At 38.2% G+C, this 24,139-nt stretch overlaps 1 protein-coding gene across 2 annotated transcripts in view; it reads right to left on the bottom strand.

Moving 5' to 3' along the window:
• Window positions 1–21,608, bottom strand: part of AUH (AU RNA binding methylglutaconyl-CoA hydratase) — a 103,482-nt gene extending 81,874 nt beyond the window's left edge. The window contains exons 1-2 of one of the 2 annotated variants that reach the window (XM_027653056.1): window positions 21,520–21,608; window positions 21,335–21,422 (exon numbers count right to left, since the gene is read on the bottom strand). In XM_027653056.1, the coding sequence (XP_027508857.1) occupies window positions 21,335–21,422; window positions 21,520–21,522 (91 nt within the window). In that variant the 5' untranslated portion in view covers window positions 21,523–21,608. The remainder of the gene's footprint in view (window positions 1–21,334; window positions 21,423–21,519) is intronic. The other variant, XM_027653057.1, reaches the window with a different exon arrangement.
• Window positions 21,609–24,139: the final 2,531 nt, after the last annotated feature.

Genomic DNA, 24,139 nt, shown 5'->3' with positions numbered 1-24,139 from the left:
CTACTCAATTCCAGGTGCAGTTCCTATTTATCTTTGTTAAAAGGCATGCAATTTTTGTTGGTCCAATTTTCCAGCCTGTTAACATCTCCCTGAGTGAATGGTGGCTCCTCCTTCCCACACACTTCCCTCCCCTTCCACTTTGAAGTCATCTGCAAACTCAGTGAGGGTTTGTTTGATCCTACCATTAGAACATCTACAAAGATATCGAATAGCACTGCCAGAGCCCACACTGACCCTTAAGGAACCCCACTCCAAAGACCACCCGACAGTTTGACTTTGAGCCATTAACATCATATTATCCTTTGGTTTTTACAGGTGAGCCAAATTCCATGGTCTGTATGTCCAGACTGTAACTTACCAATTTGTCTACAGGAGTAGTACAGGTGAACTCATCAAGTGCCTTGTTAAAGTCAAGGTAGACAGCATTCATAACTCTTCTTTCATCCACTGAACCAGTGGTTCCATCACAGAAAGCATCAAGTCAGTCAGGCACAATTTATCCTTGGTAAACCTGAGCTGGTTTTTTCCCTGCCACTTCCTTGTCTTTCACGTGCCTGAAAACAATTTCCACAAACACCTGTTCTGCAGCTTCCCCCAAGAAGGAAGTGAGACTGACTAGTCTGCAATTTCCCGAATTTTCATTTTTGCAGATGGGTAAAATATTTGCCCTTTTCCAGTCACTTCAATGACCTCTTGAATAAGATAGGTGGTGGACCAACTCAGATGCATCCAAACAGTTCCTGTTCACATGTGTGTGTCCAGCTGGTACAGCTGGACTTTAATTCAGTCCTCCTCTACTGTCAGTGGTTTGCCATTTACTTTTTTGTTGCTTCTTGGCACAGAGACTTGGGACCTGACCTTTCTCAAGCAGACCAAGGCAGAGGGAAAATGGAATACTTCTTTCTACTTTTCCTATGTTGTTCATAATTAAGCTGCCAGTCCCACACTGGCAGTGGGACCCACATTTTCCTTGACTTTATGCTTGGTACTAACATACCTACAGGAGTTTTTCTTGTTACTCTTGACACCTTTTGCCAGTTCAAACTCCAGGTGAGCTTCTTGCATCCTAAGCATATCTCTGCATAACTGAGTGGTTTGGAAGTCACATTTTCCAAGTGTAAGGTGAATAAAAAGCCCCTCCAAAAATATAAAAAGGATATTCAAGAGATTAAAAGACAGGATTTTTTTTTTTTTGAAGAATGAAAATAAATATTCAAATCTAAATGCTTAAAAGCTACAGAACACACAAAATAAACTTATAATTTATGGAATATATTTCAATGCATTACTAAATATTTTCAAGATTTTAGATTCAAATTCACTCTGTAATACTTATAAATCAGTTACAAATTCAGAACACTAAGAAATGAATCATCATTTCATCAAGAATCATTAATTTTAATGCAGAGGTATGAGAGATCTGAAAGTTAAGGATAAAAAGTGAAAAAAATATTCCCAAAATACCTACTGAACAAAGAACAGCTAGCAACTTGTTTCTAAGGATCAGCTTCTTCTTTGAGTACTACAGAGAAGAAAGACCTTACAAAGCAGTACAACTTACTCTACATTTTCTGTTCTCTGAGATTTTATATTTAAATTTAAAATTAAACATGTGCATGTAACAGGTAAAATTTATATCAAAAGATCATTTCCTCAAAGATTAGTCTCTAAGAGAACAATACATTGTTGGAAAAACATGGCTTTGCATAACACCTTTTTTTTTTTTTTAAGTTTCCTTAAGGATAAATAAAAACCTAAGATTCACATTAACTTTGTCTATGCTGTAGAGCACTTTGAAACTTTTCAATGAAGAAAGAATTCCACAACAGTCCCCTTTGGTAAGTCCCCACACAGTTTTATTCAAACTCTCACACCTTCTCATACTTAGTTTTTCCTTCGTATTTTTTTTTTAATTTGAAGTTAAACAGACATGATCACCACTTTTATGTGGTAAACATGACTTGCATCTCTACATTTTAGCGCATTTCTGTTGTGGTTTAACCCCAGCTGGCAACTAAGTACCACACAGCCACTTACTTACTCCACCTCCCATGCCTGTGGGATGGGAAGGAGAATGAGGAAAAGGGTTAAGATCAATTTAACAATGAAAATAAAATACGAATAATCATCATTATCATCATCATGCCAACAACAACTGATACAACAAAAAAAAGAGAGTCAGAAATACAACCCAAGAAAAAAACCCCAAGTGATGCACAATGGCTCTCCACTCGCTGACCAATGCCCAGACCACTCCCCAGAAGCGACTGGCAGCTCCCAGCCAACTCCCCCCAGTTTATATACTGGGCATGATGTTCCATGGTATGAAATATCCCCTTGGCCAGTCTGGGTCAGCTGTTCGGGCCGTGCTCCCTCCCAGCTTCTTGTGCACCTGCAAAGTCCTTGACTGAGGGTAAGCACTAGTTAGACAACAACCAAAACATCAGTGTGTGATCAACATCATTCTCATATGGAATCCAGAACACAGCACTGTACCAGCTACTAGGAAGAAAATTAACTCTGCCCAAACCAAAAAAAAAAGCACTTTAACGATTCCAACAAAGGTAGGAAACAAAAAACCACACAGTAAAGAAGTCAGTAATATATCACGAAATATTAAGCAAGTGCTGAAAATCTTCTCATATAAAATGGAATGGAGAACTAACTCCAAAAGTTACATGTAAGTATTCAGAACTCGGTTTTCCAGATGCACAAAATTCTTAGCAAGTCAGCACACTGTAAAAATACAAAATGATTTGAAATTAATACAAACAAGGGTACCCATGCTGCCAGGCATTAGGAAGAAATTGAGTATACAATGTACTTATAAAAGTAAAACCAGTGCAGCACCACAGGATCCAGCCTAACAGTGAACAAATATACTAAGGAGCTGGCTCTGAAGTGACAAAGAGATATAAACTAATAGTCACTGGCTGAAAACACAGACCTTGGTCCTACCTGGGTTATCTCTCAGTCTTTGGTGCAGTTAGTTACACAAACATACCATGGAGATTATGACACGTTTTTCATCATTGCCTATTAAATAACATTTTAGTCACAAAACTAGTTCACAACATGCGGTCAGCACAAGGTTTTCCAAGCATCTTTAGTAACCTGAGAGAAAGCACCTTTCATAACTTAAGAATAACCACCTATTTTCTACCATAACCATTTCCTTTACTGAACAGCAACCAATTCTGCTGCACACTTGTACAGACACAAATCTTTGCAAACACCACCTGGACCGTGTACAAAGAAAATGCATTTACATGCAACTGTGAAAAAAAGCAAGTTGTATTCTAATTTTCAAAACAAAATGAGAAGGATGCTTGCTGCAGTCATTTTAATTGAGGGGAAAACAGTCTGGCATGCAGGATGACCTGTATGTTTCCTACATACAGAAGTAATCTAAATGAATAAAACTATTTTATTTTTTTTTTATGTAAGACTGTATATTCCTGAAGTTCTCTAAATGTGGACATAGGATTTTTGAGACAAAACTAATATTGATATTCTTCCATATAAGACTTACTTTCACACTTTATTAGCATGGCTTGATAACCTCACTTTTTACACACATCCCCTGTGTGTCACAGAAACATTCCTGAGAATCATCAAACTGTGAAGAACAAACAAAATGTCTGCAATTCCTATATGTCTGAGCCTGTGGCAGGATGCCAGTCCTAAACATTCCCTCTGGTAAGATGGCAGCATTACAGCTCCACCACTATATGTTATCTTATATATCTTGCAATAATTTGCACACAGATCAGCATATTTAAAGCACTAGCAGCTATATCAATCCCCATAAATAGGATATTTCAGAAAGTACAACTTTGGAGGCAGAGGGGAGTTTTGCCTTTGTTTTCTATTTCCTTTCAGCTTTTGAATTCCAAACCTTTCTGAATGGCCCAGGTGCTAATTCACACAGGTTTCCACTTCAAATCCAGAAATCCTGAATATAAATTACTAACTTCATATACAAAAGTTCCACAATCCCCTTCCAATGCCTATGCAAATTCAGGCCAGATATAGATTAAAGTCAGCTGGCTCTTTTTCCATGCTGTCTGTCCAGCTCTAAATTTAGACACACCCAACAATATTCCTCCTGTTAACCTTTTCTACTGCAAAAGAAAGGTAGCATTACACCTCATATGCCTTTCCTGAATTCATCTTCACTTGAAGGGGGGAAAAAAGAATCATTATAAAGATATTAACCTCATCTCTTCAAAATAAAGTAATTTTTTTCCCAAACACCAACCAGTTTTCTTTGTGGAACTTCCATCATCCAGTTGCTCTCTAGTCCCTATCCTCCTAACAGCTTTGTCACAACAGGGTTTTATGCAGTTTCCTCCATGAAACATGAAAGAGACCAGTTGTGTTGGGTTTGGCCGGGGTAGAGTTAATTTTCTCCACAGTATCTAGCATGGGGCTGTGTTTTGGATTTGTGCTGAACACAGGGTTGATAACACAGAGATGGTTTTGCTATTGCTGAGCAGGGCTTACACAGAGCCAAGGCCTTTTCTGCTTTTCATACTGCCACGCTGGGGAGGGAAGCTGGGGGTGCAGGGGAGGCTGGGAGGAGACACAGCCAGGACAGGTGACCCAAACTGTCCCAAGGGATATTCCAGACCAGGTGACATCCTACTCAGTATATAAAGCTGGGAAGAAGAAGGAAGAAGCTGGGGCTGTTTGCAGTGATGCTTGTCTTCCCATGTCACCATCACATTTGATAGTCTCCTGGAGATGGCTGAACTGCCTTCCCAGAGGAAGCAGGGAATTAATTTCTTGTTTTGTTTTGCTTGTGTGCATGGCTTTTGCTTTTCCCATTAAGCTGTCTTATCTTAACCCACGAGTTTTCTCTCTTTTACTCTTTTGTTTCTCCCTCTGATCCCACTGATGAGGGAGTGAGAGAGCAGCTGCATATGCTTAGTTGCCAGCTGGGGTTAAATCACAACACGAGTACTGGTGGAAATACAAGAATGGTACAGTTACCTGTTTCCAAACAGGTAAATTAAGACTATATTAATTTTGATTCTGTGCTATGTCTCACTGCTAGTGACTTCTGTCAGACTAACAAATCAGGGTTAGCAGAAGACAGGTACAAAGGCTGTGTACATGTAACTATCATAAAAAGGCTGTGTAATTTTTGACTCTCAGATACAGAAGGAGAAGACAGGGGTGGCAGTAGTGAGTGGTTATGAACCACAAAGACAGGCCTTTAGAACAATCAAATCTTGACAAATCTGTTTGCCCCAGTCTTAGAATAATACCCTATAAAACATCCCAGCTACAGGACAACACCATGAGTTTACATCATGGTAATGCTAAATATCAGCATTTAAAAAATGTTGTGATTATTATTCAATACAGAGCATTTTCTTTTTAAACAAAATAACCCCCACCACAGAAAAAAAAAAAAAGTAAAGCTATTTCCTATACCACTTTGATTTCTATGTTATTTCCACAACAAGATTACAGAAGTACTTCTTTAGTCATTCTGGTAGTCTGAACAACCAACTTCCTCAAATCAAGTTTCGTTTTCAAATTCAACCCTCACTAAGAGAACTCCTACATTCAACATAACTGAATTCTTATACAGAATGGCAAAGTTCAAATAAGACAACCCTAAAAGTTGCATTTTTTACCCTATTATTTAGCTCAAGACTAATGGTGTAGTCATTAATCGTGATTTCTATCTATACCTGCCATAAGAAAATCCTCTGAAGAGATCAGCGCCAGAGTTCTTGTTTTTTAAACAAAGATCTAAAACTAATTTACTACTGAAAAAATAGTATAAATGTAGTACTGCACCTCAAGTGTATCAACTGCAATAGCTTTGCAGTGACTCTGCTAATATCTAACTCCTATAATGACAACTGACAAACAGTTTTCTATCTTCTGATTCATAAGAAGGTGCTCCTAAATTCCTTGCTGATGCTGAGATTCTTCATCTTTCTTCTCGAACCTTAAACGAATATTCAGACTGAACATTCTTAGTAAGTAGCATGAAGCCTTTCATCCCAAACATGAATGCACCCAAAATTTTCAGCAACCCGCTGTTTGTTCCACTTTGATTTCTAGTAAGTTCAGTACTCAAAAGAAAAGACATCTTTCATAGCACTATTACAGATGACTGACTCAAATATTTTGCATATACCATATATCTGACCACTGCATATATTTTTTTTTAATGTTAAAAGGAATTGATACTGCTGGGTTTATCTATTTTGAATAGCAGTAAGTACAAAAATAGTTAACTAACAGCACACCCAGTTTTATGAGCTGTAAATAGAAAAAGAGGAAGTGTGTTATGTGGTAAAAAAGAGAAAGTCAGAATTTCTTCCAGAGAAGTCCTGAAGCCAGTATTCAGGCATAAATCCTATTAAAAAAAGGAGGAGTTCTTCCCGAGAAAAAACACAGATTGAACTGTTACATTACCTGAATGCAGACAAAGGCATGGGTGAAAGCCTTTTTCTTCTTTCTTCACTACCCTTTGTTCAATCCTTAATCTTGAAGGCATCATCCAGTATCTCTGTGGCAGCCTTAACCACATTGGTGTATTAGCTGGAAACTTCCAGCAGGTCAAGACTCAATGACACTGGATTCTGTGCAGCTATGCAGCAAGTGATATTTTCAATAGAACATTTAAAGAGGCAGGTAAATAACACATACAGTATATGAAAATATAAAATCATCTTGTGAAGGATATCTGCAACAATCATCATGTTCTGCTGCCTCCCAACTACAAGATGATAATTTTTGATGCACACATCAGATCACAAACAAAGGTGAGGAAAGACTTGAAGTAATGACCTTAGAAAGACTGCATGAGGTGAAAACTGAGTTTGACTAGAAACCTTTTCAAGCTATAGCTTGATTTTTGTGGGAAAACTCAAACTGGAGAAGAAAAGTTTTCGAGGTTAAAGGTTAAAGATATAGAGCTCGGCCTTGGCAACTCAAAGTCTACTCAGAAAGCATAAATCTTGAACTGAAAAAAAAAAAAGAATTAAAGTGGCTGGCATTGCTGCACAAACATCTCTAGCTCACATTAACAGTGGGACAGCACTCAAGGCCAAAGTCTTGCCATTCTACACAGTACTGTGTGAAAGTGACAACTAGTATGTGAGCCATGAGTAGGAACATCTCTTAATTATCCTTTGTTCACACAAAAGTCAGACATGAAACCAGCAGCTGCAATTCTATTTCTCACAACTCACAAGCAGTACTTCCCCTTATCCCCTGTGTCCCCAAAGGCTTCAAACTGACTCAGAAAAATAAATCAGAGTGCTTTCAAACAGCAAAATTTCCCATCCACTGAACGTATTTTTGAGCACCAATATTGCAAATTCAATTCTATTTTCTAAGGACTTGCTATTTTAAAATACTTCAGAGATATTTGAACTCTTCTACTTTTAAAAGACCATCCAAGAGACTTGTCAGCAAACTACTTCAGAGAAAAAAAGAAAAAAAAGGAAAGGAGATACAACACTGGAGTATTACCTGCTATCTAGAGGGCTTAAAAATTATACAGATTGGTGATATTTGTGCCCAGAGCTCAATCACTTAAAAACCATGTCCATCCATGTGCATTCAATAAGTTCCAGCTGGTGACAGGAATTCCACAAAGAAATTGTAAAATACCAATAAAATACTATTTTAGATCTAATTTTTTTATATCCTACAAAACCCTGATGCTTCACTATTAATATAAACTTTCTACGTTACATTGGAATTTTGCTGAGGGACAGTGTAGACAACTAACTACCTACCTGCAACTTTTTATCATTAAATAATTGGGAGAGGATTGTATTTTGTTAAAACAGGCAGGATCTGACTAAAGGTCACAGTATTTCTTTTACTTATTGGAAGTTTTTCTTCATATTTGAATAAATTAGCATATATATATATATATATGTATATATATATATATAATTGCATTTTGCCCTGTTCTATGCCATTTATAAAAGCAGGTATGAAACTAACTGTTAAAACTGTCTTAAGATGAAAATGCCACAGATTCAGATATGTCTAAATACCTCTGCTACACGATCATTTTATTTATTCTTTTCAAGAGCAAGTGGAAAAGAATTCTTTACCATGCAATAACTATTTTTTCCATGTGTTGCGCACACGTATTCTATTTCCAGGACACGTTACCACCAAGCACATGAGATCAAATTATTTTTGCCAGCAGGTTTTCTCAGCCAAGGATATAAATGGCAAAGCAGGCTCAGTTCCCTCGCCAATAAAGAAATCAGGTGCCATAGGCACTTGGTGCACCAAAGTAAAGGGTTATTTAACTCACACGGTGTATGATGACAACCCACCTCAGAGAACTGTGAAAAAAACAGCATCATTTCTTCACAAAGCAACAACAGACATGACACGAGTATTTCAAATGGAAGTGACTACTCAATTTGACTTGTTACTTATAGAAGAGATCTGGACCTTAAGAGACTGCAGTGAGAAAGTCAAATGTTCGTAACAGAGGTTAAAAAGAATTAAGTTCCTCATCTAGGAACAAAGGCATTTACCAGTAATGTCCTGGGTGGCAAAGGCCTAGCCAAAAGTTATCCTTATCAATTTAGTTTGATCAGGGCTAATCAATAATCTGTATCTTTCTGTTAAAGTGATCTTCACACGGATTTAGTCACTTTAAAACCACAAAGTTTTAAACCATTTTATATAGAGTACAAGATGAGTGAGTTCAATTTCTGACAAAAAATGCATCCATGTGCATTGCCCTGAAACTGCAGCACAGGCTCTAGTCAACACCTGAAAATAAGCTTGCAGCTTTTAAGAAGGTGTAAGAGAGTCTATGACAGACGTGGAGTTTATACATAATCAAGATGCAATTGCTTTCTTTTAACTAGGATTTGAAGATGATGAAAAGAGTGAAAATTACGTGAATTAAAATAGCTATTCTCCACCACAGTCATGCTAAAGTGGGTCTGGTATCACACAGTCATAGCATCATTTAGGCTGGAAAAGATCTCCAAGATCATCGAGTCTGATTGTTCACCTAACACAGCCATGTCCACCACTAAACCATGTCCCAAGTGCCACATCTACACAGCTTTTAAACACCTCCAGGGATCCTGCTGGATTCAATCAAATTGCTCAACACCCCTAATAACCTGTTATAATCACCAAAGCACAAACAACTTGATACTAAAAAAAGACAGAACTCTATCCAATAAGTCCTATATGTTTTCTAGGCAGCAAATAAAATTCTATTTCAAAAAATATGCAAAGTTGTCTTCGGAATCTAAAAACATATTTATTACGGAGATGTGCAAGTAGCTTGAAAAAATAAAGTTCCTGAATTGTCTTAATGCCAGTTAGGATACTAACCCAGCTTTTAAGAGATCTCCCAAAAAAAATAAAAATAAAAATTTAAATGCATAGAGAAAACTTCTTCTCCATCCCCGATGGGGAGACTTGAAATGAAAGGCTTAAAGCAAACACACATTGCTGATGCAGGCCTATAAAGAAAGACAGGCAAACAACATTTTGTAATTTAGGAATACCTCTCAAATTCATAATCTAATACCTATGCAAATTCCAGACTCCAGGATAAACCTGCAACTGTTCACATGTAAAGCAGCGTGAATAACAATCCCCATAAATCATCTCCCAAAGTTTGTGCAAACTGCTAACCATGAAAGGCTAGAAGTACAGAAAGAGTATTTTTCAAAAACCTATGTTTCTACCTGAAGGGTACTGAAGGTACTTTTAGATTAAAAACAATTCAGGAGCACCTCCCTAAATGCCAAGTTCTTGTTTGAGAGTTCAACACTGCATTTTGAAAATAGAACAGGAATAAAGAATAACCCTCTAGGGCTGCAACACCTGCTGGAACAGGCTTAAAATGACTTCAAGCATCCCTCTAGCAAAGTTAAAAAGGAGTAGGGTAACATTAAAGTAATGTTGGTATTCATTACCTTACAGGACATTTTTGGAACTAACTCACCTAATGACTACAGATTTCATTTTCGATCACACAAAACCACAGTTCTGTACTGCAAAACCACAGTTTTGACACAGGATGGCAGATAAGCCCCCACTCAGCTGCTTTCTCACTCTGCACCAGCAGGATGGACAAGACAAAAGGAACAGCAAAAGCAAGGTGGGGGCAGGGGGAGAGGGATGAATGGCTGTGTGGAAAAACCACCTTACAGGTTGAGATAAAGACAGTTTAAGTACAGGGGGGGAAAAGAAGAAAACAAAGGATGCAAAAACAATCATTCACCACCAGCAGACCAATGCCTCTCCAGCCCTAAACAAGGTCTACTTTGGAAAAACAACTACCCAGTTTTACTGCTGAGTATGATATCATGAGCCATGGAATACTCCCTTTTGCAATTCCAACTGGCTGTGCCAGCTGTGTACCCTCCCAGCCTCTTGCCAACCCTCAGCTGACTCACTGGCACAGTGGGAAGCAGAGGGGACCTCAGTGTTGTCCAAGCACTGCTCAGTGACAACTAAAACACCTTTCCACCACTGTTTTGTTCACCAATCCATAACACAGCACCACATGGGCTGCTATATGGAAAACAAACTCTGTCCCAGCCATGCCCAGTACAAGTTATAAAGACCACTAGTACTGAAGGCATTTGTTAATGCACACATCGACCACAAGCAAAACAACTCAAATAATCCAAAATACCTACAGAGAGGTACAGAAAGATGATACATACAAGGATATCAGAAGACTCAGTTGAACTGCCCTGTGGCTTCAAAGAGCCAAAAGATCCCAATGATGACTGCACAGATATTCCTGTAGCTTGAAACACTAAATCTAAACTCAACTAGCTTTAATACACCTGCAGGAATCAATAGAGCTTATAGGTTGCTTGAAGGTGACAAATTACACCACATTAAGGACATGCCTGAACAGGAGAATCTCAAGCACACCGAGACAACTTTATTCACTTTCACAGAAATAAAACTGTTCAGTTACAGCATCCTACCCACTAGTCTACCCCACCAAATCAAAGACTTTAGCAGCACTGAACCCCGCAGTCCTCACACTTTGATCCAGGCACCAGAACCAGTCCAGTGATGGTTAAGCAAGATTCCAGTTAAGTCCTTTTTTATGACAGTCAAGTTCATCTACACATCTCTAACATGCAGGGGTATTAGAGACATTTCTTACACAGTGTCATGTGTGCCAACAGCCATCTAATTTCATGCTCCAGTGATACAGGATAAAAAAGGGGGGAAACAAAAAAGTGTGCTGCATTTCAGAGAGTAGCTGTATGTGAAATTCAGCACTACTCTGAAGCAGTCCTAAGCAGTGCCACAAGGACTATATTCCAAAAGTCAAATCCAACTGTAACACATATATGAAGTGCAGGAATTCATCTACCTATGTAACCTAGAAAACATGGGTTTGGACAAATGTGATAGAAATACTATAGAACAATTTTTTTGAAATCAAAATTAAACACACTGCAGTTGCACTACATACATAACATAGCCATTAAAGATGTATTTCCAAGCAACAAAAGCTACAATAAGCTAGTGACATCACCAAAGACATCTGTGGACCAAACCCTTGAGAAGCATATTAAAAAAAGCAGACAAACAAAGAGCAAAACTATTTCTGATTATGCTCTAAATATTGAAATAATTTTTTTATATATTTTATATCCAGAAAGCAGAGTCTCTTTATAAGAGCAAATAGTTGGAAAACAAGTTGTCCAACTACCTAAGAACATTAGCTGCCAAGGAGTTTTCCCAGTATAAAATGTTCTGCATCCATCTGGTATCTTTTCCATTTTAATTTAGTCTATTCTGGTAAAATCCACCTCAGAGAAGCCTTTAGTATTTGAAAGTTTATTACAGCACTCTAAGTAAGGTCTGCATGTATGTTTCCCTATTCTAGGTATTCAAGCAAGGTACCTTTTGCTGCTTCATAATCATCTTGGCAACACGTCACTTTCATTTAAATTCTGGTATATGCTGAAGTTCCTTCTCCCCAGCTCCTGCCTGTGTCGAGTTTGCACACCAAATCACTACAAATTTCTGCTCAGGAAACTTCTGTATCATTTCTGTAACAATCCAAAAGATCTTGAGCACTGTGTCAGATTCAAGCATCTCACAAAACTGCAGAAGCTCTCCAGCCGTTTGGGATCATATTTGATTCCCTTATTTGTAAGCTATATGGCTATATTTATTCTCATTAATTAAATGACTTCCAGTCATTTGGATATAATAGTCTTAGCTCTAAAGTTAGGCTCCAACTCTCTATTTTCCATTAAAAAAAACAAGCTGCATTTCCAAAATTTTTACTCAGCTTACTATAAACGAGATGGAGGAGGGGAACTCAAAAACAGCCAAGTGTTTCCTTCAGAAATTTGTCTCTCTAGTTTTTCCATACAGCTACTCAAAAGAGAGGACACCCTGAGAACCACTCTGACTGCCAGACACAGAACTGAAACAAGTAAATTTCTTTTATCGCCAGTATATTTATGCTTTGTGACTACTCCTCCAGAACATAACAAATTGTTTTATACCTAATATTGCAATGTAATAATTTTAAGTATTCAATTTGATCAATTTTTCTCACGCTTTTGTAGTTCTTTAATGGCTCTGGGAAAGTCATTCCTGTTTCCTGTTACCTTCCTCTGGATAAACTAAAGAACTAATCAAACGGCACTCCCTCGGAAATATATCTTTTACCTAGAATTTAACATTTTTAACATTTTAGGTGGTTTTCACCGGAAGAAATATTTTCAGAAAATATTGCATTGTGTGCATTTGCTGTAATGGACTAAAAGCCTAAGGTATTAAACTATCAGAACAGAATAAGTTTTTAAAAAATATATTATTTTTATGAGCAAGTAAAACTTTCCACAACTTTACAATGTTCTCCAGTATCCAAAGATGCACTGCTTTTGTACTTCCCAGCACACTTAAACCAGATGGATGACACCAAGTATAGTATAGCCCTCTGTTGCTCAAAATTAGTTCTAAAGACAGAAAAACATCACATAAAGTAACCCCACACTTCAAGTAACTGAAGAAGGTGCTGTAATTCCATGTGACTGTCCAGCCTTTGGTAAGTATTATACTAGCAAAGTCACTGTTCACAAAAATGTTGATTCTGTTTGGCAAGGCTCACCACATAACTAGAGGACCAACTCAGACAGATTTGGGTCTTTTTAGTAAATCTTAAGTAATAGCATGGATCACAAGTTCAAGACGGCTTCAATTCTACTGCGGAAGGAGAAAGAAGAATGTTCATATTATTGAAATAAATACATTTCCATTTCTTCACCAGAGAAGGAATGGACAGATGTCGTTTCATCAGCTTGAAAAAGCAAATATCAAAATTATGTCAATCAAGGGAAAATACTGCTAAAAAGATGATTCTCTAGCTGGATTTCATAATTTATTTTTCATTAATGGCCTGATCTTAAATTTGGTATTTATTTTGTGCTCACAAATCACAGTTAGCTCTGATCCACAGCTCATTCAAGACCAAAAAAGGAAGAAAAATTGCATGGATATATCCACAACTAGCATCCCCAAATGAATACACCCAATTACCAGAAACTTTTCTTTTTTTTTTTTTTTAAGTTTTATGCTATGGCAATATTAGCTATGAATAACTTTGTCTCTACTTCCACTAGATCCTAAGAAAAACTCTGACACAGGAGACAAGTCCACGGCGGTTGAAAGTACTTTCAATTCAAATTGTTTTCATTCAGTGGAAGAATTGAGTCCCTCTGAGACAGAAATTTAATATTTTTATAAATTGCTCCTGGTACTAAAGGAGTAACTAACCTAAAGATGTCATTAGAGAACTTCAAAACTAGAGAAGGACACACAGCATTTCATAGACAAGGCTTTAGAGCACACAGCGTCAGAAAAGAGAGACATCTAAACAGATGTCAGGCCTGATGAAAAGAGTCTTGCATCTTATGTAAGGGATGGAAAAAAGAACAAAGCAGCTACAGACTTAGTCTCTTCAGATGGAGTTATTCCACTTCAGCTTCTGTACAGTACTTATTACGCAGTAATGGTCACCACTCACTCTTCTGGAGAGAAAGATTCCTCACTACTTTTATTTTAGACCTATTTTTACACAAGTTTCTCCTGAGACTGTATATAACCAGTCCACCCTCGATTTCATAGTTCCTTAAGAGTAAAGGAGTTGCCTCAGTCTTATTTTGGAAAACCCATAACAACTGTGTTAATTCAGGTTGTCTGCCAAGTGCCCACAAAGACGGTCTCTCAATTCCCCTCCTCAATAAGACAGGAGAGAAAATACAACTACAAACTCATGGATCAAGACAAGGGCAGGGAGATCACTGCCTTGTTACCATCGTGGGCAAAACAGACTGACTGGACTTAGGAAAGACAAATTTCATCTACTGCCAATAAGACGTGGATAGTGAGAAACAAAAACCAAAATAAAACCATCTTGCCCCCACTCTTCCTTCTCTCTTGGCTTAACTTTACTACTAACTCCTCCACCTCTCCCCACTGCTGCACATCACAATGGGGATTGGGAATGGGGTTTGCAGTAAGACCATAACACTTGCTCCTCAGAGGGCTCTGATCTGCTTCACAGTGGGTCCTCCATGAGCTCCAGGGGAACAACCTGTTTTGCCATGATCTTCTCCTTGGGCTGCAGGGGAACCTCTGCTTTGGCACTTGGAGCACCTTCTCCCCTTCCTTCCTTCCTTCCTTCCTTCCCACTGATCTCAGTGTCTTCAGGGCTGTTCCCTCACATTTTTTTCTCACTTCTCTCTCGTGCCTCCTGTGCATGCTTCTCTACCATTTCTAATTATGTTATCACAGAGGTGTCACCAGCATCCCTTACAGACTCAGCTTTGGACAGTCATGGGTCTGTTTTGGAACTGGCTGCAGCTCACTATGTCCAGTACCAGGACAGCTCCTGGCCTCTTCTCAGAGAGGCCCATGTGAACTCAATACACTGGTTTAAAAACTATTCCCTACTAGAGAATAACTTTCAGAAAGCTGAAAAAATGAAAAACGAATTCTATAGTTTGCTCAAGCAAGGCATTGAAATGACCAATGAGAAGGCAGACAAGTGATTCTTAGCTTAAAGTTTCACAGCTGGTTTAAGGAGTGCACTCTTGAGAACATTTTCACTCAACTTCCCACCCCATTCCTTGTGCCTGCCTCCTCAACAGGAATAGATCAGTCTTTTGGAGATTAAAAAAAGCAAACACAGTAAATTAAATTCTCATATTCTTAGTGAAAAACTTCCTGGAAACCTCCCACTTGTATTTTTTCTGCAGCTAAAGGATGTATGTATATTTTTTTATTTTTGAAGCATAACTTAGCATGCAGCTATTTACTGTGCCACCATTTGCTGCCTTAGCTAACAGTAATTTTTATTTGCTAATTTACCAGTAGCTTGTTTTCCAAGGTAACCACATGCAAGGTAAGCTTATGCAAAATAATACGGATGACATAGCACACTGAACCCCTCTGAACTACATTCCAATACTAGAATTATGTAAGTGATCAATTAGGCACATAGCAGCTCTGCAATACTGAGGGCTGAGAACAAGCTTTTGTTTAAGATTGACTTTTCTAGCTCTCATTCCAATTTCATCTGAAATTCAGTATGCGTTGTCAGTGTAGAAGGTAGAGGAGCATTTGGAGTTAACTGACTGAGGTACTTCCAAAAGAAAGACATTTAAAACAGCTTTTCCTATTGGGATTTTTTTTCTGTATAGACCTGGGGACTAAACCACAATCCTAACTGCACTCTTTATTGGCCCAGCTGTTCAACACGTCCTCTAGAAAATCATGACAACAACTTGCTCTTTCAGAGAAACGACGACAAAATTAAGAAGTACAATAAATGATGTCAGACAAATGCAATCTGTAGGATCCAAACCTAACAGATTACTATGCACACACACACAGGACAGAGCTGGCACACGGCTGACCAACCTGCTGCATGTGTTGCTGCCCCAGGGGAAATGCAGCCATCATAGAGCCTAACAGTCTGCAAGCAGATAGCACCAGTTTGAATCTCAACACTGGCACAAGCCTGGAATCAAAGACAGAGGAAAAAAACCTAGCTACAGACTACATATGAAGGCATTTATTTTGGGGAATGAAACGTATGTACAGCAACAAAAATATTCAGGAGACACTAAAACATTTTCCTGCGTGACCTGAATCCTCAAAAGGGATCAACGAAGTAATACACAAACTCTCAGTGTGTGTGCAGGAGCTGGGATCTGGAGGACAAAATATGCTCTGGGAAAATTTATACTCTCTCCTTGCCCATTTAGCAGAGACTGCAGGGCAAAAGGAGACTAAACCCACAGTAATACCTCCCTACTACTCCTGCTAGTTCTACAAAAATAAGAGTAGGTCAAGTATTTGAGAGCTATAATGGAATTCCTCTCCTCCTTCACTTCAAAACCTCATAAACAAAGAAGTCTTCAAGGATCTGCCCTAACAGGCTTGTCTGCTTCATAAACTTCTGCCAGGAAAACTACACCAGCTGGAGGTGGCAGCCGGGAACTAGACACCATACAGCCAATTCAGCCTTGCTGGAAACAAAACTCTGATGCAGACAATTTATGCCAACAGGAGAAGCATTTGGGTTGGCTTTACTCACACCACAGACTAAAATGATGAATTTTTGCTGGCAGAAAGATTACTCCTGCTTTTCTAAGAGAGGGTTTCATTGGCCAAGCTGCAGGAACTTTTAGGTTAAGTGGTTTTAAGAGCTCTAATACACAAATTTTTCAAATTGTCTTGAAAATCTCTTATGACAACAACAACAACAAAAAAGTTCACTGTCTATATTCTGATATGTCTCAAAGATTTCTGAAATAAGCTCACCAAAGAACAACATTTTTTCAAATATGCCAAGTAAAAACTGCCTCAAAGTTGGCTCCCTTTTTGTGCACACATACACAAAGCAAATAACGCTTCAATATCACAACCTCTACTTCAGTTAGTCCAATTGGAGACTGCCTTTAACACCTGTAGTCCAAAGACAGTCACCACAAAAATCTCAAGAAGTTACAAGTTCTTGTCCCAGAAAGCTCTCCCAACTCTGCCATACAAAAGGAAATCCAGAAGTAGTGTGTTCTTCTAGGGAATCACAGCATTTCATTCTTCTCCTTTACAAGGTGGCAACACTTTTTTGCATATCAACAGAGGGTGGATGCAGAGAAACTGACAATAACTCACATGTGGACTATTAGGAAAGAAACAGTCTCTGACTGTTTGGGACAGCAAGAGTTAAGGAACTGTCCTGCTTGGCCAGCTGAAAACAGTAGCAAAGGGTTTTATTTATTAGCATGAGCTGTAAACTGAACCAATGGACTATGGGCCTGGGAACAAACAAATGAGGAATACATTTTTTTAACACATATGCAGGTACCCTCTTGACAGGACATGAAAAGAGGGCTGGAGGAACATGACAATCCTACCAGGGAAACTATTTTTGCACAAAGAACAGCAAGTGAAGGTGGAAGGAAAAGAATATAATAGTAGTCTGTTTCTTTAATCACTGCAACCATCAACAGTAAAACTGTTTAAAAAGAAAAGAATGTTACCTGATCTCAAACATCCATAGTTTTCAATTGCAAAATATAGCATAATCCCCATTTCATGTCACTAACACTGACAAGAGTGAAAGAGACAGGGGAAAAAAAAAATAAGGGAAAGCAGCAGGCTTCAGCCTGCCAAAACATTTCCAAATGTAAAACTCTATAAAAACTAGAAGTTCTACAAATATTATTTTGTCTTTTATTCAAAGCCTTGGGAAATCAAAAGCAATAAAAATTGAGGTGCAATATCAGGTTGTTCAAGTCTTCGGACTAAAGCCATTATCAAACACTGAAAACCAAGGAAAGCAGCTCTTGGACAACGTATTTTATTTGCACCTTCTCTCAGACCTCATGTTGTTAAAATCAGAAGAAGCTGTAAGACTGTATCCAGAATGACCCTGCTGGAGTAGAGAGGTTGGACCAGTTGACCACCCTGTAGACCCTTCCAAACTGACCCATTCTGTGATTCTGTGAGTACACTGCCACTCCAAAATTAGGTTTTGCATCAGCTTCTGGATACTCCCTTCTCCCTTCCTCTCAGTACCATGTGTCCCAACAATATTACATATACACACTTCCAGAAATTTTTTGAAGGTGAAAAATCCTGAAAATCTGCTCACATAAAGTCCCTAAGCAACATCACTATATGTTAAAATTACATTAATAATGAAAAATGAAGCTGTTCAAACTGCCTATGTAAATGTAATTCAGCCCCTCGTGTGAACACAGCACAGCCCATGATCACTTCACCCATGGGACACCTGCCTTATTCCACGCACAAGACTGTGCCTTCCTCAAGAATGGAACACTGACAGGAAATAAAAGGACTCTTGCAGAGACTCACCTGCTTTGGCTGCAGAACTGGGCATGCACGCAGGCCAGGACTAGTCATACATGTTCACTCCAGAAAGGGCAATACTTTACTTATTTGGTTTCGGACAAAGAAAGCAGCCAAGAAGTGACTCGGAGCCAGAGCACTTCTAATGGAAGCACAACAAGCCCCTATAGACATAATTCCTCACAGACATACTCTGCTCATAGACATAAGACATCCTTAACCCAAGCAATTCTTTGACTTCTAGGTGTCCCTTTTGATCACTGCTAGAGCATTAATGAGGAACTTTCTGCGCCCACAGATGTATGGAGTATAAAACAGGAGATACAGAGAAAGCAGTAGTAAAAGATTCAAAGTGAAATTTTATGCAGAAATGAAAGGATATGTTTTCTGGCACATGTCTACATTCTTTTATACAATTCCTTTTTTTTTTTCCCCCTCCCATTTCACCATGTGAAAATTCCATAATCTGGAATCATACCCAAACCCCGATCAGTCACCAACAGAGTTTAAATCTTTTAACCATCCACAGTGTTATTTTGTGAAAAACAGTTGGATGTCATTTTTTGTGGACTAAGCCTTAGAAGGAAATAAGACACTTGGCCTGTGGCTTTCACAGATTTTTGTTGATAGCTGAAGAATGGCAAGATTTAATGATCTTGGACTTCTCTCCACACATAAAAGGGAACTACATTCTAGGACAAAGTTTCTCAATATGCAGTCTATAAAACATCAGATGGTGGTCCAAAAAATCATCACAAAAATGTATTTTTAAAAACATACATTCCCATACATGCAAGCAAGAAAACATAATTGAGGAAATACAAAAAAAATAAAACAAACATTCCGGGATTAGCCTAACTGAACAGCACTACAATGCCTAAGAAAATGTGACCCTTGCATTTTTTTTAAGGAAATTAAGTGTTCTTGAAACAACACATTCTCCTTTAACATTTAAGTTTGAAAACACTTACTTCTGTTCTACTGAATTTCCTTAGTAAGTCCCCCTCCAGAAAACGCCTTCTTACATCCAGAGTTTCCTCCTTCATCCTAAGCTGTTACCTGCTTTTTCCACATCCCACTACACTTTCTCAGTTTTCATTTTCTTTAGAGACACCCCTTAAAGTCATGTACTGAAGGAAGCCATCCATCCACTGAGCTCTTTCTGCCTCTTTTCACTGACAAACTCTGCCTCAGTTATTCTGGTTCACCCTGAATTTCAGTTACCACTGTTGGAACACCCTTTATTTCATTGGTTCAGCTGCCAGAATCTCCATTTTTAGGATCCTTGTTTTACCCATCACTTTTTTAAAATTACAGACACCTAGTCCACACCCTATCTCTACTCCCTGGATTAAGATCCAGATACAGCTATCCAGCCCTTGTCTTTCACAGTCTTCTTTTCAGGGCTAATTTTCCTTCCTAATGTCCAACAAAAAAATCCTTGATCTTGTCTACAGTCAGTTGTATATACACACTTTGAGTTGCCTCTTTTTTTTTCTAAGTCAGACAAACAAGCAACAATGACTATGTTAAATCTTGATACCAAAACAGCTCTGAATAGTCAGCCAACAAAGAATACTGGAGAAGTACTTGGAGCTTATAAATACGATATTAATAGCATACCTGAGATACTCTCCCTCAAAATCAGTATTACTGCTCTCCTATTTCCTGTATAACACTATCATAAAATTCAAGAATGTTAAATAAAAAATGGTTTTAAAAAACCCAGCAGTTGATAACAAATGCCAACTAACAGTCACCTTTTTATTTGAAGTACAGTTAAAAACTACAGTTTTAAACCCCTTTTTCCTGACATTACTAGTAACTGATTTTTAACACTTTTTGTTTAACACAAGATATAACCTTTAAATTAAATACCCTGATTAATACATACACGTTAACGTAATTATATGTATTACTAAATATTTGATTATTTTGCCTTTTCAAGACAATTCTTTTCACAAGTCTTGTAAGTGACAAACTGTATCTGCATGAAAACAGACATAAAAAGCAAAGAAAAAATTTTAAACTCAACTAGAAGGGCTTAGGTAGGTGCATATGCAAAACATTGAAAAAACTATTTTGTACTTAAAACTGAAATAACTATGCTGTATGGTGCTATCAAGCATAATGATAGAAAAGAAAAATTTCAGAACTGATCTCTTTCTTGATAGTTCAGTTCTATTCCTATATTAGAAAGAACAAACTGATTTACTTCTGTTTTCAGTTTTAAATGGATTTAAATTAAATTTGAATAAGGTAGCAACTGGTTGAAACATTCAAAAATAAGAAGAATATTCACTTGATATCCACAGAAGACACTGTTGCATGAATTGATCTTGATATGTCAACAAATTCTGTTTCCCAGAGTCTGGTAGTTGAGAGCTTTTGTTTTCCTGAGTACTTTGGCAAGACTCATGTGCTGCTGGATATGTGGGTTGGGGTGTGTGCTTTTCGTTTTGATTTGTTTTTAATTTGAGAATACATTCAGCCTGCAGTAACGTGCATATTCATCATGAAATTTTAAGTTTACGTGCGTTTCTTTAATTAAAAATTCAATTTAATGTGTTTAAAATAGAGGTTTGATGCAGCTTTCTACAAAGCCTCTTTATACAGCCTCTAGTGTTATTTGGACTTTTTCTGACATACTCGCAAGATTTTCTAGGAGTTCAATTAGATGACTTTTCACCACCATGAGTAAGCTATTATATATTTTGAAATACTTTATGACACAGAAAGAATAAAACCAATATTTGGTTCCTGTCAGCAATTGAGGAAAATCATACAAAAATGTTTTCTTTGCTACTGAGATGAATATATGAAAAAGACATGTTTCCTTGGAATCTGGGCCTTTTTTTTTTTTTTTTTTTTTTTTTGTGCAATAAGAGATAGAGACTTCCAGCTTCTCAGGAAAATTAAGTTTGCATACCAGCACAGAATATCCCTGGGACTTCACTCCGGAATATAACTGTTCGTACTTTCTTATCAGATTTCAAAGCATCCACAGCTTTTGACATCTACAGAGAAAAGGAGGAAGGGGAATAACCAAACACTTTTTAAAGTGCTTCATTCCAATATTTCACCTTTATAGTAAAAACTATTCTTTTCACTTACCATTTTTACAAGATTTTTGCTAAGTGCATTCTTGGCATGAGATCTGTTTAATCCAAGCACCACAATTCCTGGAGGGGAAGAAATTATTGTTACAATGTAGTAAAATATGTATCATCTATGTAAAATATTATTACTTTGAATTACATAAGAGGAATCAAGGGCTGCAAAAAAAGTTTCTGAAAGAAAAAAAACTTTCCAATCCTCGACAGAAATTACACGTTTTAAGAACAAAAATATGGCCCTGACACCTTCACGTGGAAACAGTGCTTACAAAGGCTGAGTGCAGAATTACACAACTGCATGCACAAATTTCATGTTTGTGAGTGAAGTGCTGACATGCAATCAGGAAAGATCCTTAATTGTAAAGCATATGTTTCCATATTTAGATAGCCTGTCTTCAGAGACTTCTTAAAGCATGAAGTGCTACCACAGCTAAGACTAGCAACTCAGAGAGGTAAAAGAGAGTCACAAACATACAAAGAACACCAACAATGGGAAACTTGTACTTTTGTTTAAAAAAGGAACAAAATCATAAAAAAGTTCTCCCCCAAGACACAGAAACCAAGCTTAATCCTTGGTACACAGCTCCAAAGACACATTCACAGCTCCCTTTGTCCAGATAAATCAGTTGTCTCACCAACTGATCATGCTGGTTTGAATGTTGCAGCAGAAACACCACTTGTTTGTCCTTACTCAGCCCCCCTCAGCTTAACAGGCATGATTATCAAACAGGAAAATCCTGAAAAGTTTATTTTGCTAATGTCTAAGCTTACTATGCCTATAGCAATCTTTTAGACAATCAGTGCCTCAACTCAACACAGCTCCCTGAATTAGAAACACCAGCACACTGATTCAGCCCTGGTAAGGTTTCATCTATCAGCACCTTTTATGCAGAGAATGTAGGGATGAAGAGAGAAAAGGGACTAAGACAGGGACCACGGATGAAAGGCAAAAAGGGAGGTCTACCTTAAACAAAAATGCCCATAGTACTGCCATCAAGTTACAAGATAAAAAAAGAAATTCCAGAAACTCAGTATTTGCCCAGGTGATTACTACTTCACCACTCAGGTTTGAATGTATAACCTATATAAAATCTGGCCCTCATACCCTCCACAAGGTGCCTTCCGTGTCATCTCAGTGCATACCACTTCTTTTATTTCTGGAAATTCTGTCCTCCCACAGGACTGACCATCAGTGCTTGAGTCCCCTTCCTCTGCTTCCTCCTGTATGTGTGCCTCTTTCTTGCTCCCAAGGCACAGTCAATTGCTATGTATGGATACCTCCAAAGAGAGGAGAGGAGCCGGGCTAACCCAAATGACCTTCACTCCCTTGTTCTACAAACCCAAATTCCACCTGTTTATCCCCATGGGTGGAGGTATTCACACAGCACCATCTGCAAGGGTGGTTATTCAGCACTTACACAGGAATCTGTTTATGTTCTGTTAAGCAAAAAGGAGCGGTGCTGTAGCACTTCTCTGCTGTCACAACTTCTTCAGGAGGATCACTCCAAATTCAAACACTGCATATGTTCAATGCAATAGATTAGACAAATGCAACACCACACTTTAAAGAAACAAAAGACCCCTTGACCTCAATTTGATCTTAAACTTTCAGGCACATTACAAATTCCATGTTTGAAAAAACTGGAGATGCTATTATCCCAAACCATGCTCCAGTTAGGAAATATAGTCCTTTTCAGAAGCACATTAATCTTTACAGCAATGACACTTAACAACACTTGAATTTTTCTTCTCTCCACTAGAGCCCAAAGACTGTCACTCCACCAACGACAATAATCTATTCAGAAGTAAGTTCCAATTAACATTAAAGCACATTCAATATTTTTTCCTACAAGCAGATGATCCTTGAAGACAAATCCTACAAGTTGATTCCTCTTAGCAGTGTTGTATCAAGTCATAAAACTACCATTTCTGCTTCCTTCTCCAGAAGTAAGAGATAAAGATAACACCCATTCAGCTAATCTATTTCTTAAGTAGGAAAAAAAAGATGAAGCAAGAAATGTAACAGGAAAAGCATAAGAGGTTTGCAAGAGAAAACTACATACTGCATTGATCTACACAAAAGACATTCCTTGAATTCATGTTTCAATCAGTTTTGCTCTGACATGCCATTACTACAAGACCTGAGAATCTTGAGGATGGAAGGGACCCTAAAGATCATCTAGCTCCAAGCCCCATGCAGTGATCAGGGACACCTTGCACTAGAGTACGTTGCTCAAAGCCCCATCCAATCTGGCCTTGAACACTTCCAGGGGCAGTGCATCCACAACTTCTCTGGGTGATCTGTTCCAGCGCCTCACAACCCTCATAGTAAAGAACTTCCTAATATCCAACAAACCTGCTCTCTTTCAGCTTAAAGCCCTTGTCTTATCACTACATGGTATTGCAAAAGGTCCCTCTCTAGACTTCATGTAGGGTTCCTTCAGGTACCAGAAGGTCACAGTAGGTCACCCTGGAGCCTGCTCTTCAGGTTGAACAATCCTAATTCCCTCAGCCTTTCCTCACAGGACAGGTGGTCCATCCCTCTAATCATATTCATGGCCTACTCTGGACTTGCTCCAACAGTCCAATGTCCTTCCTGTGCTGAGCACCCCGAGCTG

The sequence above is a fragment of the Corapipo altera genome, unplaced genomic scaffold (genome assembly GCF_003945725.1).
Source record: "Corapipo altera isolate COAL_440 unplaced genomic scaffold, ASM394572v1 61305, whole genome shotgun sequence".
NCBI lineage: Eukaryota > Metazoa > Chordata > Aves > Passeriformes > Pipridae > Corapipo > Corapipo altera.
The sequence above is the reverse complement of the archived record's forward strand: the minus strand, read 5'-3'. Positions and strand labels throughout refer to the sequence as shown.